The sequence below is a fragment of the Astyanax mexicanus genome, chromosome 7 (genome assembly GCF_023375975.1).
Source record: "Astyanax mexicanus isolate ESR-SI-001 chromosome 7, AstMex3_surface, whole genome shotgun sequence".
In the NCBI taxonomy this organism is placed as follows: domain Eukaryota; kingdom Metazoa; phylum Chordata; class Actinopteri; order Characiformes; family Acestrorhamphidae; genus Astyanax; species Astyanax mexicanus.
In genome coordinates this window covers 40,037,093-40,052,147 of record NC_064414.1, presented here as the reverse complement: position 1 = coordinate 40,052,147, position 15,055 = coordinate 40,037,093, and the positions used below count along the sequence as shown (strand labels likewise).

The 15,055-nt window shown below is 38.7% G+C and overlaps 1 protein-coding gene across 1 annotated transcript in view; it reads left to right on the top strand.

Moving 5' to 3' along the window:
- LOC103041657 (cilia- and flagella-associated protein 46-like) overlaps positions 1 to 15,055 on the top strand; it is a 66,640-nt gene that overhangs the window by 40,193 nt on the left and 11,392 nt on the right. The window contains exons 40-53 of the mRNA XM_049481806.1: positions 1,732 to 1,929; positions 3,458 to 3,646; positions 4,138 to 4,203; positions 4,281 to 4,460; positions 5,740 to 5,913; positions 6,282 to 6,379; positions 7,049 to 7,116; positions 7,464 to 7,627; positions 7,808 to 7,914; positions 9,415 to 9,500; positions 9,932 to 10,096; positions 13,641 to 13,720; positions 14,346 to 14,406; positions 14,913 to 14,948. Coding sequence (XP_049337763.1) covers positions 1,732 to 1,929; positions 3,458 to 3,646; positions 4,138 to 4,203; positions 4,281 to 4,460; positions 5,740 to 5,913; positions 6,282 to 6,379; positions 7,049 to 7,116; positions 7,464 to 7,627; positions 7,808 to 7,914; positions 9,415 to 9,500; positions 9,932 to 10,096; positions 13,641 to 13,720; positions 14,346 to 14,406; positions 14,913 to 14,948 — 1,672 coding nt within the window. The remainder of the gene's footprint in view (positions 1 to 1,731; positions 1,930 to 3,457; positions 3,647 to 4,137; positions 4,204 to 4,280; positions 4,461 to 5,739; positions 5,914 to 6,281; positions 6,380 to 7,048; positions 7,117 to 7,463; positions 7,628 to 7,807; positions 7,915 to 9,414; positions 9,501 to 9,931; positions 10,097 to 13,640; positions 13,721 to 14,345; positions 14,407 to 14,912; positions 14,949 to 15,055) is intronic.

The following is a 15,055-nucleotide window of genomic DNA, read 5'->3' as shown; positions in this document are numbered from 1 at the left end:
CTGACTACAGCCTGCCTCACTGTCATCAGGAATTGCCTGCCGGCTAGGAGGGCAATGTTAACATTTTAATCTTATAATTTAAGCTAAAGGGTTGTTTACTAAAATAACATAATTAATAATAATAATAATAATAATAATAACAGTCTACCACATTTGGGGAAGTTAACAGACAATCGGCCTATGATACTTACATTGTTTGGTTTTTGAAAAAACGCTGTTATTGTTTTTTGTTTCTTCATTGCTACAGCCTAGGCAAGACCAGGAAGACAACATTTTACATCTTATAATTTCAGTTAACAGCGACTGCTTACTAAAATAACATCATAATAACATCATACATAAAATCAATGGAGAGAGCCGCTGCATGCCTCGGTGCATGCTGGGTTGCGTTGCGTTTAACGCAGCTCCGCCCTCCGGCTCAACCTTATTCAAATAAATCCGGCCGCCGCACTGTGTCCAGTCCAGCCAATCAGGGAAAAGCAGGCTGCGTCCAGCCAACGAGGGAAGAGCAGGCTGCGTCTTCACACACACACAAGCCTCTTACACACACACACACAGAACAGGCGCCTTTCAACCACAGAAGAGAAGCTGAAAACGGCAGAATATGGATTTATAGAGCTATAGGTTACAGTGAGGTTGGTAAAAAAAAATAAAAATATTAAACTTATGACTGTCTACTTGCTTGTCTGTTGCTTCATTTTAATTCAAAAACGAGCAAGGAGATCCAGCGCAGCGGATTGCGTTGAAAAAAAGTGCCAGTGGACACGTACCGTAAGGAGCTGGTCACTGCCTGTGTCTGTAGTCTACAGGCAGTTACCAGCTCCTTAGAACCCCGGACTTGAGAAGGTGCGTTAAATTTACATTGGAACTGGAACACGGAGCTCCGAACAATGTAACCTCTGAACTGAACGCTTCCTAGTTTAAAAACGAGGGCATTGTGGAACACAGAATTCCACAAACGTACAGTTAATTAAATTAAAACCCCAACGTTTATGCTTGTAGATGCTAGATTTCGGATGAGGTCACTATAAATCTGGGGGGGACATGTCCCCCCCGTCCCCAGTGCCATCTGCGCCCATGCTCTGTACTGTAGCAATGAGTGAAATCTGTCTTTAACAAGTGTACCAACCTTTTAGTAACTCTGCACTCAAACATAGTGTTGGACAAACTGGAGGAAAAGTAAATGTATAAACTGTAAAACTGTTATTCAGTGGTCCACAAGTTTCTCTTTTTAGGGTTTAAGCTGATTGCCCAATTGTGAGATTCTCAAAAGATTGCTTTTATTTGTTCATTGGCTCTCTTTCTCTCTACTCCTACCTTGCTTCCTCTGTTGAATTATTCATGACTTGCAGGTATTGTTGTAACCCACTTTTCTGGCAAGGATTCCTTTCTCTCTCTCTCACCTTTTTTTTTTTTTTTACTGTCCCTCTCTTTCGTTCTCATATTCTCTTTCACACTCGATCTTTCACTTTTGCCTTCTCTCTTACTTACTTTCTGTCACACACTCTCTTGGTCACTCTCCCGCTCTGTCTCCCACACTCTCCCTCTTGCAATCTCACACTCTTGTGCTTGTACATATTCACTCTCACTCTTAGGGTTAAAGAACTGATTACACCGAATGATGTTGCCTGTTTACTGACATATCTTCTTTTGCATTTATCATGTATCTCTCCTTTCAGGTCTGGGTGCCTATGCTAATGTTTCTGTCTGCCTGTGTGTGTGTGTGTCCAGAGTGGCCATTATAGCCTGCCAGCAGTGCGTGTGTGTGTGGACTATAGGTTGACTCTGGTAGACCTGATTCTGCTGATGCTGGAGATGCAGTGTGAAGAAGAAAAAGTTAAAGCAAGAATCCATAGCAAGAAGAGCTCTACTGAGCAAGCTGTGAAAGACTATATCTGGAGCCCCACAGACCTGAATCCTCTAGAGCAGGTGGGAGTACACACTGGCTTAAGGGTCCAAGTGAGGGTCTATCATTTTGTTCTAGTAAAGGCGGGTGTAACAGCTTCCCAAGTAACCACCCAGTAACAACCAAGATCCCCCAAAAATCCAAACATCGAATAGGAAATAAAAAAACAGGATTCATGATTGAGACTGGTAAAAATTCAAAGTAACTTTAAAGTAATAGTTTGTTTAACCCTGTGTGACCTTGAGTCATGATACAGAAGACGAAAAATATTCACAAACAAATTAGCTCCAGGCAAAGTACATTTCCACATATACAGCAGCTTTAATTTGTCATATGTTCCACATGACAGACTGTGGCAACATCTTTTGCAAAGATTATGTGAAAAGCTCCTGTAGTCATGTACTTTATGGAGGAAAATTACAGTCACATGATGTGCCGGGTTGCGTGTGTGTAGTTGGCTTCATATGTAATGAAGCCATGGTTCAGTACTCTGTTTAATCCTACTGCTTTTCTACAGATGAGCATGTAGAACCTAAAGCCTGTAGTTAAGATGTGATCTGTACCATACCATTGTAGTCTCTTTACCTGCACCCAAGAGATTCAGGACTCTTGGGAATAACACAATATATATGTAATGCATGTTTATAGGATGTTTAATTAGCTTTGTCATGCATAAAATGGACCAGAAGAGGATTTAAATTGTGCACAAAATCAGGAATTTAAATGGGGCAAACACACACATTACCCCCCCCCCCCCCCCTTATTTGCCACACCCATTTTAATGAGTTTGTTTATTTCCCTTTTGTGTAGAATTTCCTGTCATTCCATATTGATTAGTTTATTATTGTATGTAAGGATACACCAGATTTTATGCAGCCAGAATTATTTGTCCGAAAATAGCAAAAATACATTTTTGATGACCATCACATCGCAACCAGTGTTAAGTGAGACCAAGAAGTGGTGAGAAAATGGCCAAATTAATGATTTTTCTTGGTATGTTTTACTTTGTATGGTATCATTTTGGTGTATCCCTAGTTGTATCCTATTCAAAGTGCAGTCTTAAATAATGTACTGCTGTAGACACTGTTCATAAACAGTTAAATAAATAAAAAAAAAACATTCTAACAGGCATTTTGACATTATTTACACATTATTAACACCTTAGTGGGGCACCATAGAACTTATATCCTCTGCCTCGAAAGAAGAGGACCTATGTCAGTGCCTAAAAGTGCCTTTTCAGTGGCTGAAAGTACAAAACAGTAAAAGCAGACGTATGTTTGACGGCTGGGTTTAATTTTATCAGAACACTTAAATCCTTTGAGTTCCAAATAGTTTAATCTTTTGAGCACAAAGTTCTATATGCAAAATTCTCCTCTTCTTTAAATCATTCTGACACCCTCTTTTGCACTTGTTGTCATAGAAAATAAGATCTTATACCATCTACTAACAAGGTGTTAGTGAAATGGCACAAGGCATTAATGGGATGGTGTATGCCTTGCATTCACTGTGCTGCATTCTACATAATTACTTGACCTTAATTATTTTCTATAGGAATGGATGACAGTGGCTCAGACTTTGGGTCAGATGGCTTTGACCCAGCTGTCTGTGATCAACTCTCTATCGCTGGACTGCATAGAAACTAAAGCACGCTCTCTTGGCATGCTGGGAAAGTGTCTGAGGCTGATGGCACTGCAGAGGGACCCACTCCACACCATTTCTTTGTGGGAAGGACCTGACAAGGTACAGCATCCACATCTTCAAGGCTATATTCTCTTTTTTATGATTTTCTGTCTGTGTAATATTTTCTGTCAGCCAGAATTATCTTACATTGTCTTTGATCATTTTATTATATGGAAATAACTAAAAGAATGTTGAATTATTCAGAGTATATTTGCCCAGTATTGCTTGGTGACCAAAGAACGGTGTAAAAATGTAAACATAAAAAAATAACCCAGGCTGAAACCTGAATAACTCAAAAGCATATTTTGTGGCCGATGTGTGTAAATATTATTGGTCCAGTGTGTACATTAATGGTTAGTTCTTAATCCTAATCCTAGTGATAATTTAATGATAATTAAAACATTTTAAGTTCTCCATTTATTGGAAAAAAACGGATTGCTACTGATACATTATATCATGCACCCCTGCTGTTAACCTAACACAAACTGGATGGTGTGTCATTGTTGGAGAGACTTGTTAATGTTAATGTTAATATCCATGGGCTGCATCAGGGGGAGAATGGCAGAGAGGAGAAAGCAATGAAGGATGAAAATGAGGAAGGGGCAAGCAGTGAAGAAGTAAGTGCAAGCACAATACAAAATTAAGAAAACCCTGCTGAAAGTTCTGATCTGAGGAGCTGTATTTTTGTTTACAGAGCAAAAGGAAGACAGTGGAGCAGAAGTTTGTCCAGGCCAGTGAGACTTTAGCACAAGCTCTAAGCCTGGCTCTGCAGCACAGCCTCCCTCAGGTGCTGTCTCAGGTCTGTGTGGATCTGCTGGAGTGCTATGGCCAGAATGACCCGGCCTCATCCGGCCAGTACCTCGCCTTGTTACAGGTGAGAATGTGTGCTGTGGTTAAGGAATGAAAATAGTCACATACATCACCAAAGACAGCAATTAAGTGAGGCCATGCACTTCAATCCTAGTGCCAAGCACAATAGTAAAACAGAAGAGTCTAAAACAAGAGTCTTTCCCCCTTGAGATGTCCAGATTTATAGCTTTTCTTGCAAAGAAAGGTAGTTTACCAAGCAGTCTTGGTCCCATAAATACTTCATTAACAATAAATAATTGGATAAATCTAACAAAGTGCTGCAATGGGGCGGAGACATTACTGGGAATTCCTTGTTCTGTGTGGGTGAGCATTATCTTGCTGAAAAATGTTAGTTGGAAACTATGCCATGAGAGGCAACACCTGTGGCTGCAGCATGTCCTGCTGAGCTGTTAGTGTCCCTCTACCAGGAGTGAAGGTCTACTGTATGTAATTTCTTCCCAGATCACAACACCAGCAGAAATAAAGTGCCCACCACGCTTCTTTTTTTCTAATGATGCACCCCCTCTCAAAGTCTGTCAACTGAGCATTTTCTAAGGGCTTTGTAGTGGCATATCTACTACCAAAAGGTACACTACCCAAAAGTCGCCTCTGAGAGCAATTTTATGCCCTCTTGTTGCAAGACCCAGGGCTCTATCGTACCTTCTGTCAACAGTCTATTTTCATGCCTTGCATCCGCCTTAATAAAGTAGCAGAGTTTTGAAATATATTTACACTGATGGGCATGGTGGTCTGTAAATGAGGTGTGTTGAGGTAAGTATCTGCCGTGTTTCTATCTTGGCGGCTGGAAATACAGGTGCACCACTGACCAACAAAAACCCTGACAACAGTCAACAGTTAGCCACCCAATCCTATCTTAGCCATGCAGGAGCGTCTTGCACACACCCCTAGTCGCTGTGTTAAAAACACTTATATACGTGCTGCACTGCACAAACCCAACTTTTACCTCAACAGAAAACAGACAGAATAAAGAATAAAATAACATTGCTGGTACCTTAAATGAGAAGCTGGCAAACCTTCACAGCATGAAAAAAAGAAAGAAAAATTAAAGTGCAGTGCTGTTAAGATATGAACACACCAAAGCCAGATCGCTTGAATAATAATTTTAAAATTATTTAATAAACTGAAAATCAACAAAAATGGAGATACTTGTTTTTCATTGGACTACGATGATTTGGCCTCCACACTGTGTTTTGGGGCCGGGCAGTTTATACTGCTTGTTTGTGTGTATGTGTAAACATGTAAGCTGTTTTTCACTAACCATTTCGTATATCTTTTCATTTCAGAGCTGTGTGAGCTGTGCTGAGATGTCCAGTGTGTTGTGTGCAGCATGTGTGGACACTCGTCAGTCTCAGTTAGCTGCCCTGCTAAGCCTGCAAAAGAACCTGCGCTCCTCTCCACAATACAGAAAGAGCAGCATCCTCTCAGCCATTGACCAGTCACTCCACACACTCTCCAAGGTGCTGCTCTCTGCACTCGTCACACTGTCATAATTACCGAACTGCATGGATGTTTAGTCTAATACAGTGTTTCTTAGCCAAGCCAGGAAGGTCCAACAGACAGTCTATTTCTGAATCCCTTAATTGGCATGATTTAGGTAGGGGTTTTGGAAGCTACAGCAAAAATGTTGACCCTTTGGTGGGTCTTGAGCAGTCACACCAAACAGTAACATTTTTCAAAGCTTTGATCCTGTTCCATTCACCCAGACTTTATTGTTCCTGGAAGGTCAGCAACATTCCTATATGCTAAGCCATCCGGATGAGCTTTTTATATTAACAGCATTCATGTTCACGCCTGCTTACACTGTACTAATTTTTTATCTTTCCAGGCTTACCAGCACTTGAGTATAAACCCTAACCATATGAGCTTTCTGGGAGAAATGCCACTCAATCTCAAAATCCTGCTCCTGCAACATTCTGAAGATGGGTAAGGTCATTTCATGTGGTATCTGTACCAGTGTTCTACTTACCCAGGCAATTTTTATTAGCTAACTGAAGCTAGATAACTGAATCCCTTACTCACTGCTGTTGTCCATTTTCCTTTCTGCTCACGTTCATTTTCCCTTATCCTCGCAGTCTTTTTTCTACCTCTTGACATAAAAAAGTCACATTAATTCCATTTTGGCTGTTCAGATCATATTTCAATATCGTGCAATAAAGTGTCCATGTACTAGAATTGATCATGTCAGATTTACTGTATTATTTGCCTTATTTGTATAGACCCAGTCTTCCTGTACACTGAGTTCTTCTGTTAAGGCTCCACAGCCTTCCTGTTAAGGCTCCACAAACTCCCCTACAGCTTCTATGCTGAAGTGTGTGTAGATGATGTTTTCATTAATGAAAGGCTATATATAATAATCACAAATTGCACAGTCCAGTCACTACTCATTTATCTAGTTTCATTGACGTTTATGCAGAGCACTTTTACATATGCACATGTGCATAAGCACATGCATTCATCACACTCCCCTGTTTCACCCGAGCATCATGAGATCTGATTTTCTGCTAGTAATAAATTATGAGTGCTCTTCTACTATGTTAATATTACTGTTGTACCCCTAGGAAATCATTGCGCCTGTATTTCTTTTTTCCGCAGTTCAATGTTGTATGGGGCTTTCTATGAGAAACCTAAAACTACAGAAAATCAGAAAGGGAAGAGCACAGGTAAATGAGTCTTGCCTTGTTTCTTGCTTCTTTTCTACCCTAACCGTTATGTCCTGCTCATGCATATGTTTGTGTACAAAGGTGTTTGTGTATTTAAAATCAGAACACATGCTCTTGAATTTTAGTATTTATACAAAGAATAAGAATGCCTCCATTCTAGTGTGATAAAGCCCATCCCAAGGTTTTGCTGGGAATGCTGAATGGAGCTGAATACCTGTGAGGGGAGAGCCTCCTATTTCATTCACAGCACTGTGAACAGAGCGAGGCCCACTGGGACCTATTACTGCTCTGAGCTGCCTGGGCTGGCCTGTATTTTGCGATGTATGTGTTTTTGTTTGCTGCTGCAGGTGGGCTAGCATGCTCCAGAGTGGCCAAAGCTCAGGTCCAGCCTACTGTCCTGCTCAGACTTCAAGCCCAAGCCCAAGCCTTTAGACGACTTACCTCACAAACACTGCTTAAAATGTCCCGCTGCCACAAAAATGTAGAACAGGACGAGCATTTCACACAGCAGGTACACGTGCACACACATACGACTGCATTATGTGTATTATTACTGTTGTGTCATTATGATGATTATAATAAAAAGAACACCCATAATAAGACATTTCTCTCAGTGTATAACCCTAATTCCCTCTCTTTGTCCCTATCTCAATCTGCCCAATCCCTTCTCTGCTTTCTCTTGTCTGTGTAGGAAAACAGAAAAGACAGAGAATTAGGGGTACATTTACAAGCCATAGTCAAGGAAATGGGGGACTATCTGAATCCTGTCCTCTCTCAGTTTGATTTCTCTTGCTTCAGGTATTGACACGCACACAAACACAATCACACACGTGTGTACAAGATGGAGTAACATGGCAAAATATCCAGTTTACGTCTGTGTATGTTTATGGTCATTATCCTATTGGAGAAGCAATTGTCTTTTTATCTGTTTAGAAAATGCAACAGGGTTTTTTTAGATGTTCATTTGAAAACCTGTGATGCTGAGTTTTGTGATGTGGATGTTGGACTCTTCCATGAAGGTCATATTTGTATAGGTGTTGCTTCACATCCACCCTTTCTGTTACCTGCCATTATGGCTGGGTAATATAACTAAAAACTCATATCTCAATATGCTCAAATGAAATGGTGATATACGACATACAGCTAACTATTAATTATCTAACAGTGTATCTAAGTTAAATAATATGTATTTTGATCTATTAAACATATGACTTTTAAAATGTTGTGGTATTTCCTTGACTGCAAATAACATGTTTTCAAAACATGTTAAAATTCTTTTAAATAGTTTGATCAAGGCTGTAGTCTGTTGAAAGTCTTGCCTCTGAAAGCCAAAAACTTTCCCACAACTTGTGACCGTTCTTTTTTTTTTTTAATTAAATCATGTCCAGATGGTAGCCTGCATAACAGACACAATACAATAATTTTCTTATATAATGCATAAAATAATTTAGGGTAAATCTGTATGTATGATGTATTGTCCAGCACTACCTTGCCTTTTTTATTTTTCCTAGGAGAAATTGTTAGCTAGGACAATCATAACTTTATGTGCACCCTTCAGATCCAAACAAACACTGACACTGTTTATAAGCTTATTGGGACATAATATTTTATTGCTCAGTTACACTTTACAATCAGGGTACATTATTAACAGTACTTACAACAGAATGTTTTAATTAATTATTAATTGACATTTGTAAAGACATTTTTTTCAACTAATGTCTCAATGTGTTATTATTTACAACATTTTCAATAATTCGCTTGGTAAAGTACTATAAATATTGTTATTTGTTTCCCTTATTGTAAAGTTACCTATTGCTCTGATAAAGGGATGTGTGTACACCTGAAAATACTTTATCTGTCAGTCAGCTACTGTTACACTTGGCCAAAATAAGTAAATTATATATGATTAATTATTTGCAAACTCCTTTTCAAAGGAAGTGGACACAGTACAAGGTTGTTCAAAAAAAGGTCTGGATTACCTTAACTGATCCCACCCCACCCCCAATTTAAATGATGAATGTGTGTCAGTTTGTTTGGGTTTGATTTTTTTTCCCAGGCAGCCATTGAGTGTGTGTGGCCTTTGCATTGATCCGCAGCCTTCAGTAAATATCAGCTGCTTGAGAATAAACAGCTTGTTGTATGTTTTCGTGTGTGTATGTGTACTGTTCGACCTGAGCCAATCCTCACGTTCCCCAAGGATGCTTCTGCTCGCTTCTCTCACTCATTTAATTTCCTCTTGTCTGTGGAATATTCTTCCCTTTTTCTTTTGACCCCCTGTCTCTTATCGCTCTCTTTCAGCCAGCGCCCTCCATTGATATCCATCGGCGAGGCAGCCCGGCCCAAAGACAAGGAGGAGAGAGGAGCTGCAGATAAAACTGTGCCTGGTAGTCACTGCACTGGCTGTAAAAAGCCCCATTGAACTCATGCTTAAGCAGTCCCAATACTGTTTGAATCATGCTCTCTAGAGTTAAGCCTTAAAATGAAATAGTCTTTTAACCACATATGCATATTTATATTTCTGTTGTCACAAAAAATCCTTGTATTCTTAAAATGACAACTTTACTAGAGAAGAATCAAATCCTAAATGTTTTCATACATCTTGACATGTTTTCCTCCACCAGTCTTACACACTGCTCTTGAATAACTTTATGCCATGTCTGGTGCAGAAATTCAGAAGTTCAGCTTGGTTTGATGGCTTGTGGTCTTCCATCTTTCTCTTGATTATATTCCAGAGGTTTTCAGTTTGGTAAAATAAAAAACAATGCATTCAAGGGGGTCGGTTCTTCATTCTGTTTGTATATGTATGTGTGTTCAGCAGGATCACCTGAGCAGGGGGAGTTTGTGGTGGTTTTTGCTGACAAGTTGTTGATGGAGTTGCCTTTAGAAGCTCTGGCTGTTCTGCAAGGAGATGGAATCAGTTCTGTGTCTCGGGATTTCTCTCTGCAAGTCTTCTACACGCGTCTCCAGAGACAGCAGCCAGGTGAGACCATGCCTAGGCACCCCTAATGTCTGAAGGCTCCCAAGGGCACTCATATGCACTGAGTTCGCTGGAACATGCAGAACTTTTTTTTGCATTGGGCACACCATTGTGCTCTAAACCAGTAGCTTTTGGTACAATGAATGAATGAATTAATTGAATTAATTGCTCAATGAATGTGATTAAGTCACCTCTTTTGCATTTAGATTGGAGCATCTGTATTTTACCCATCTTAAAATGGGTTTCAGACAGAGTTGTCCAAGCATACCATCAAGTCTTAATAACTATTAAACTTTTGTTTAGAATTTGAAAAGAATTTGTTTAATTCTGAGTCATGCTGTTTTTATCTGTCTTGCCTTGCAGTCTGAATGGCAGCACTTGGAGTAAATGTCAGTCATTTTGTCAGCAAAATATCAGAATTTTTTTTTTAGAAGGTCCCAAAAGCATTACTGTATAAATATCAGTGAAAGCAGTTAAGTGAACTGACAGAAACCAAATGTTTTCCTCCATCACTACATGTAATGTAATGATATACAATAACCATTTTAGACATAAATAATCTTACAATTTGAGTGAAAAAACCTGACACTGTAACACTATAACTTCTGTAAATGTTGAAAAGGTGTTTCACATACGATTTCTTTATGTTGGTGCAGATAGACCTTTGTGTATGGGCGTGCAATATTCTGCTAAACAAATTGCAGTTGGAAAGCAGTATTGAAGCGCTTATGACAAGGCATCCATTCTTGAACCTGATTAGATCTTAGCACTTTTACACCCTATTTTTGCAGAGGCATAACTGTATGCCAGGTTGTGCAGCAGTCTTGGACATATCTGTTCTCAAATCTTGTGAACACCGAAATATAGACAAAGACAATCTCCGATAAATATTTTAGTTTGTTTGCAGACACTAGGTTCACTGTCCTGTATGAATGAATGACCCAACTAAATAACTAAGTGGAACATGTAAAAGAACATCCTACATCATGGCTGTGGGCGGCAAAAGTCAGGAGGTATTTTAGGAAAGTCTAAATGCATCCTGAGGTATTCCGTGTCTGTCTGAAGCCTGTTAATCTCTTTCTACCCCATCCACCTCATTCACAAAGCCCCCTAAAAAAAATGCTGTGCTAATGGGAATCCTCTAATAGGAACTGCACTGTCTGGATTTACATCCTTTAATCTCTTTTAAAATTCAAATGTGCTGCTCTGTATATAGGACTGGAGGACCGGTTTTAAAAATTATTTGTGTAATTAATTTGTTCCTTTTTTAACTCATGTGCCCCTTGTGCGTGCAAATTGTCAAATTAAAAACTTAATGCCCTCACCCACTTTTACTCATTAAACATACGCTATGACTCATTAAAGGCTGAGAATTTTTGGACCTGTATTAATGAATTGGAAACAGAAGCAAACAAATCTTTTCCATTTATTATGAGTAAATATTTTTTTGTGTTAGTCAAGGAAATATTATTATAACCACCATTACTATACCATTTTAGTTTACATTCATCAAACACTTATAATGGACTTGATGTCATGGCAGTATTGGGCTTTTGGGAATTTCTTAGAACTGTTCATTTTCAGTTACAATATACATCTAATTATTTGAAAATGACCAAATCCCCAGATGTATCCCTGATTGAAATGCTGTGGGATACTACTCAATGTGCTATGAAAACTACTCAACCCCTGAAGCAAAATCTGCAGGAACTGCATTAATTTTTAAGCTAATTTTGCAACAATTTATTTTAACAGTGATTATATATTTTTATTTTAAACTGCAAGTATAACGTTTGTCCTTTGTTGTTTTCTTTTAAACATGTATGTTTTACATTTATATGTTTTACACTTATAATGCTTTAGGGGAAAAAAGTAGAATTAAAAGTTTATGTCCATAATTAGACATTAGACATTCATGTCCATAATTAGTGTATAATTATGTATATTTATACTTCCAAATTGACCTGCCTGGTAATCAGAGAAAGTGTGGAAAGTTAACTGGGCCATTAAGTCTGTTACCCAAGCAACACTGTACTTCGCAACTTTAAATGGTGTGTAAGTTCAGGGTGATTGGTATGCTATGGGCTAAAGAGGCTTAGGGGAGACGTTTATCTTCTTCAGCTCTGTCTGACAGGGTGACACAGTATTCAGGTCATCATGAGCCCTGCTTTAACCTGTTGCTACAGCTTACATAAACATGTATTTTGTCTTTTACTGCAGATGATTATAGAGCTAGCTTGTACAATATATCACTTAAAGTAAATTTTGATAATTTTATCATAAGGCACTATAGTACTGTAACTGTACAGATCAACATTAACAGTACCTCACTTAAACACTTTCCCCACAATTAGGTTTTTGACCTGGTACCATTCAAAGTGACGAAACATTACTGAACAATTGCGTAAAATCATCAAAATGCATGCAGGTCAAGAGCCTTCATTTGAATTTGTCTAGAGGGAAAAGTGCCATACATAGTTTTAGGGTATTTTTTCTGAACTGCCAGTTTTCTGAAATGGATATATATATATATATATATATATATATATATATATATATATATATATATATATATAGCAACTTCATGACTTCATAGTCAAGAATTACTTATGCACTGAAATAATCACAGTGAAATGCTGCACTGACCTGCAGGATATATGCGGGGCCTCCTGCATTGCATGTAAATGTTATTTCTGCCAGAATTGCCTGTCTGTGAGCACAATGATTAGATTAAAAGAAATGTTAAAAAGATACAAACAAAAAAGTAAAAGAGATGGGTAAATGCCAATCACCTGCAGAAGCAGCAGTTTAGATAGATATGCAACACTAAAAACAAGAGTGTTTGTGTGTGTGTGTATGTTAATTTCTTTGAACCTTGTATATATACATGCAGACATATCTGTGTTCATTACATTCATGTTTCTTGATTTAGTTCAGGAACAAAAGCTGCTAACCTCATTACCCTGGCCCTGCATTACCATAATATTGACTTCTATAGTCTACTATTGTGTCAGGAAGACATAGGGCCTAGATCTGCTCACTGAAGGTGCTATTTGTTATGTGATACAGGACTTTGCTTAAAAATTGCTGGATGAATTAAATGTGTACAGTGCAGATTTTCTAAAAGCTTATTTTAGAATGTATTAGAAATGTATTCTGTTGACATAGTGCATTTTCCTTCATGTGTTATTTCAAAGTGCTATGAGTATTTGAAGCTCTCTTTCTTTTCCCTCCCTTTTTCCCCCTCACCCACAGTCCATACCACATGAATTATGGACTCATTGATGTGTGAATATTCTCTGCTCGTCTGAGTTTTGCAGATGAATGCCCTCCATGGCTGGCATTAGACACGCGCAGCAGCAGGATTTAAACAAACTTTTAGTCAGTCACTGATGCTAAATGTCACTTGGCTGGTTGGGAGGTAGAGTTATAGCCTCAGAGTTTGTTGTCTGCGTTGTCAGTTTCAGACAGGGCTAATGCTATGTCATTTTAACTCCCCAGTCAGACAGTCATTTCCTGTTCTAACACTACTTCCTGTTGATGACAGTTGAAAGTGACAATAAAAAGGAGACCAAAGGTGGAAAGCCAGCCAAGGGGAAAGGAGATCAAAGCAAAGCCATCAAAGTGGTGAGTCAACTAAATGAATCTGGCAGCAGCTGATATAGCGGTGGAATATTACTTTTACCTGTTCACACAGCAGTCAATTATTTAACTGACCCTTCCACTGCTTTTAACTCAGCCTCTCTCAATCAATTACATAATGTGTTTTTCCTAATGATGCTGTGTGTTTGGGTGCCCAGTCATTTTTGTCCTCTCCTGTCATCATGAATGGCTGCCTGTCACTTTGCTTCACCCCTCTCTGTTGTCTGCACCTTCTTGATGGATGCCCTTTTCATATTTCACTCTCTGTTCCTCTCTCTCCAGCTAATTCTTTTATGGGTTGTCTACTAGACTTGGGTAATAATGTAAATTTACACAAACCATTATTGGCTGCCAACCTATCACGGTAAACAATAATATTGCAATATTGCAGTATTTCATGCAGCTGTTATTGCACCTTTCATCTGTTTCAGACATATGACCTTTTACTTTAACCTTTAACATTTAAAATCCCTATGGATACCAGCGTCTGCTAAAAACTGATATCCCATTGCATTGCCCAATCGCCCAGGCCTACAGCCATTTTAATTTATATGGGAAATTGTGTTTATGTGGGAAAAGGTGCCATTAATATTTGTGTTTTTTTATGCAGGCACCAGTGAACTGTGTTTTACCACCACACTCTCTTCCAGTGGATACACACAACTTCAAATGTATCCCTACTCTATAAAGTGACTCAGAATTCTGTATTTGCATTTGTAGACCTGTCAAATAACAAACTGAAGTCTTTTAGTTTTGCATATTTGTCACATTAATTGTTTCAGAACTTTATTTTGCCACCCAAAACACGCTGACACCATGTAAAAATGTAATTTCTCCTTTCAGGTGGATTAAATCAACCATTTTAGAAAATGTGTTTGTAATTTGGATCTACAATGCCAGGTTTGATTACTGCCTTTTCTGTTGAATTGAATCAACGGTCACCTTAGTGTTAGTGACAAATGACAGAAATAGTATTCATAGTCTGTGTGTGCACATAAAAAATAATTACAATTAAGGGTACATTCTTTTTAATGGCATTGTGCTTGATTTTAGCTAACAATTCAAGTATTACAGAAGCCTATTTGATGTAACCATGTTGCCTGTCCAGGCTTACACCTTCAGTATGTCATATGAGGGCTGCTCTTTGTGGAATCCATATTCTTTAACACACATTCAGATATTGTCGATCCATATAATGAGGGTGGAGATTGTGGTAAGTAGAGGCAGATAAACCATGACATGGGGCATGTGTGTGTTGGACCTCCTACATGTATCCTTCATCTCTTGTTTGTTTGCATGGACCATTCTAGCCAGACACTG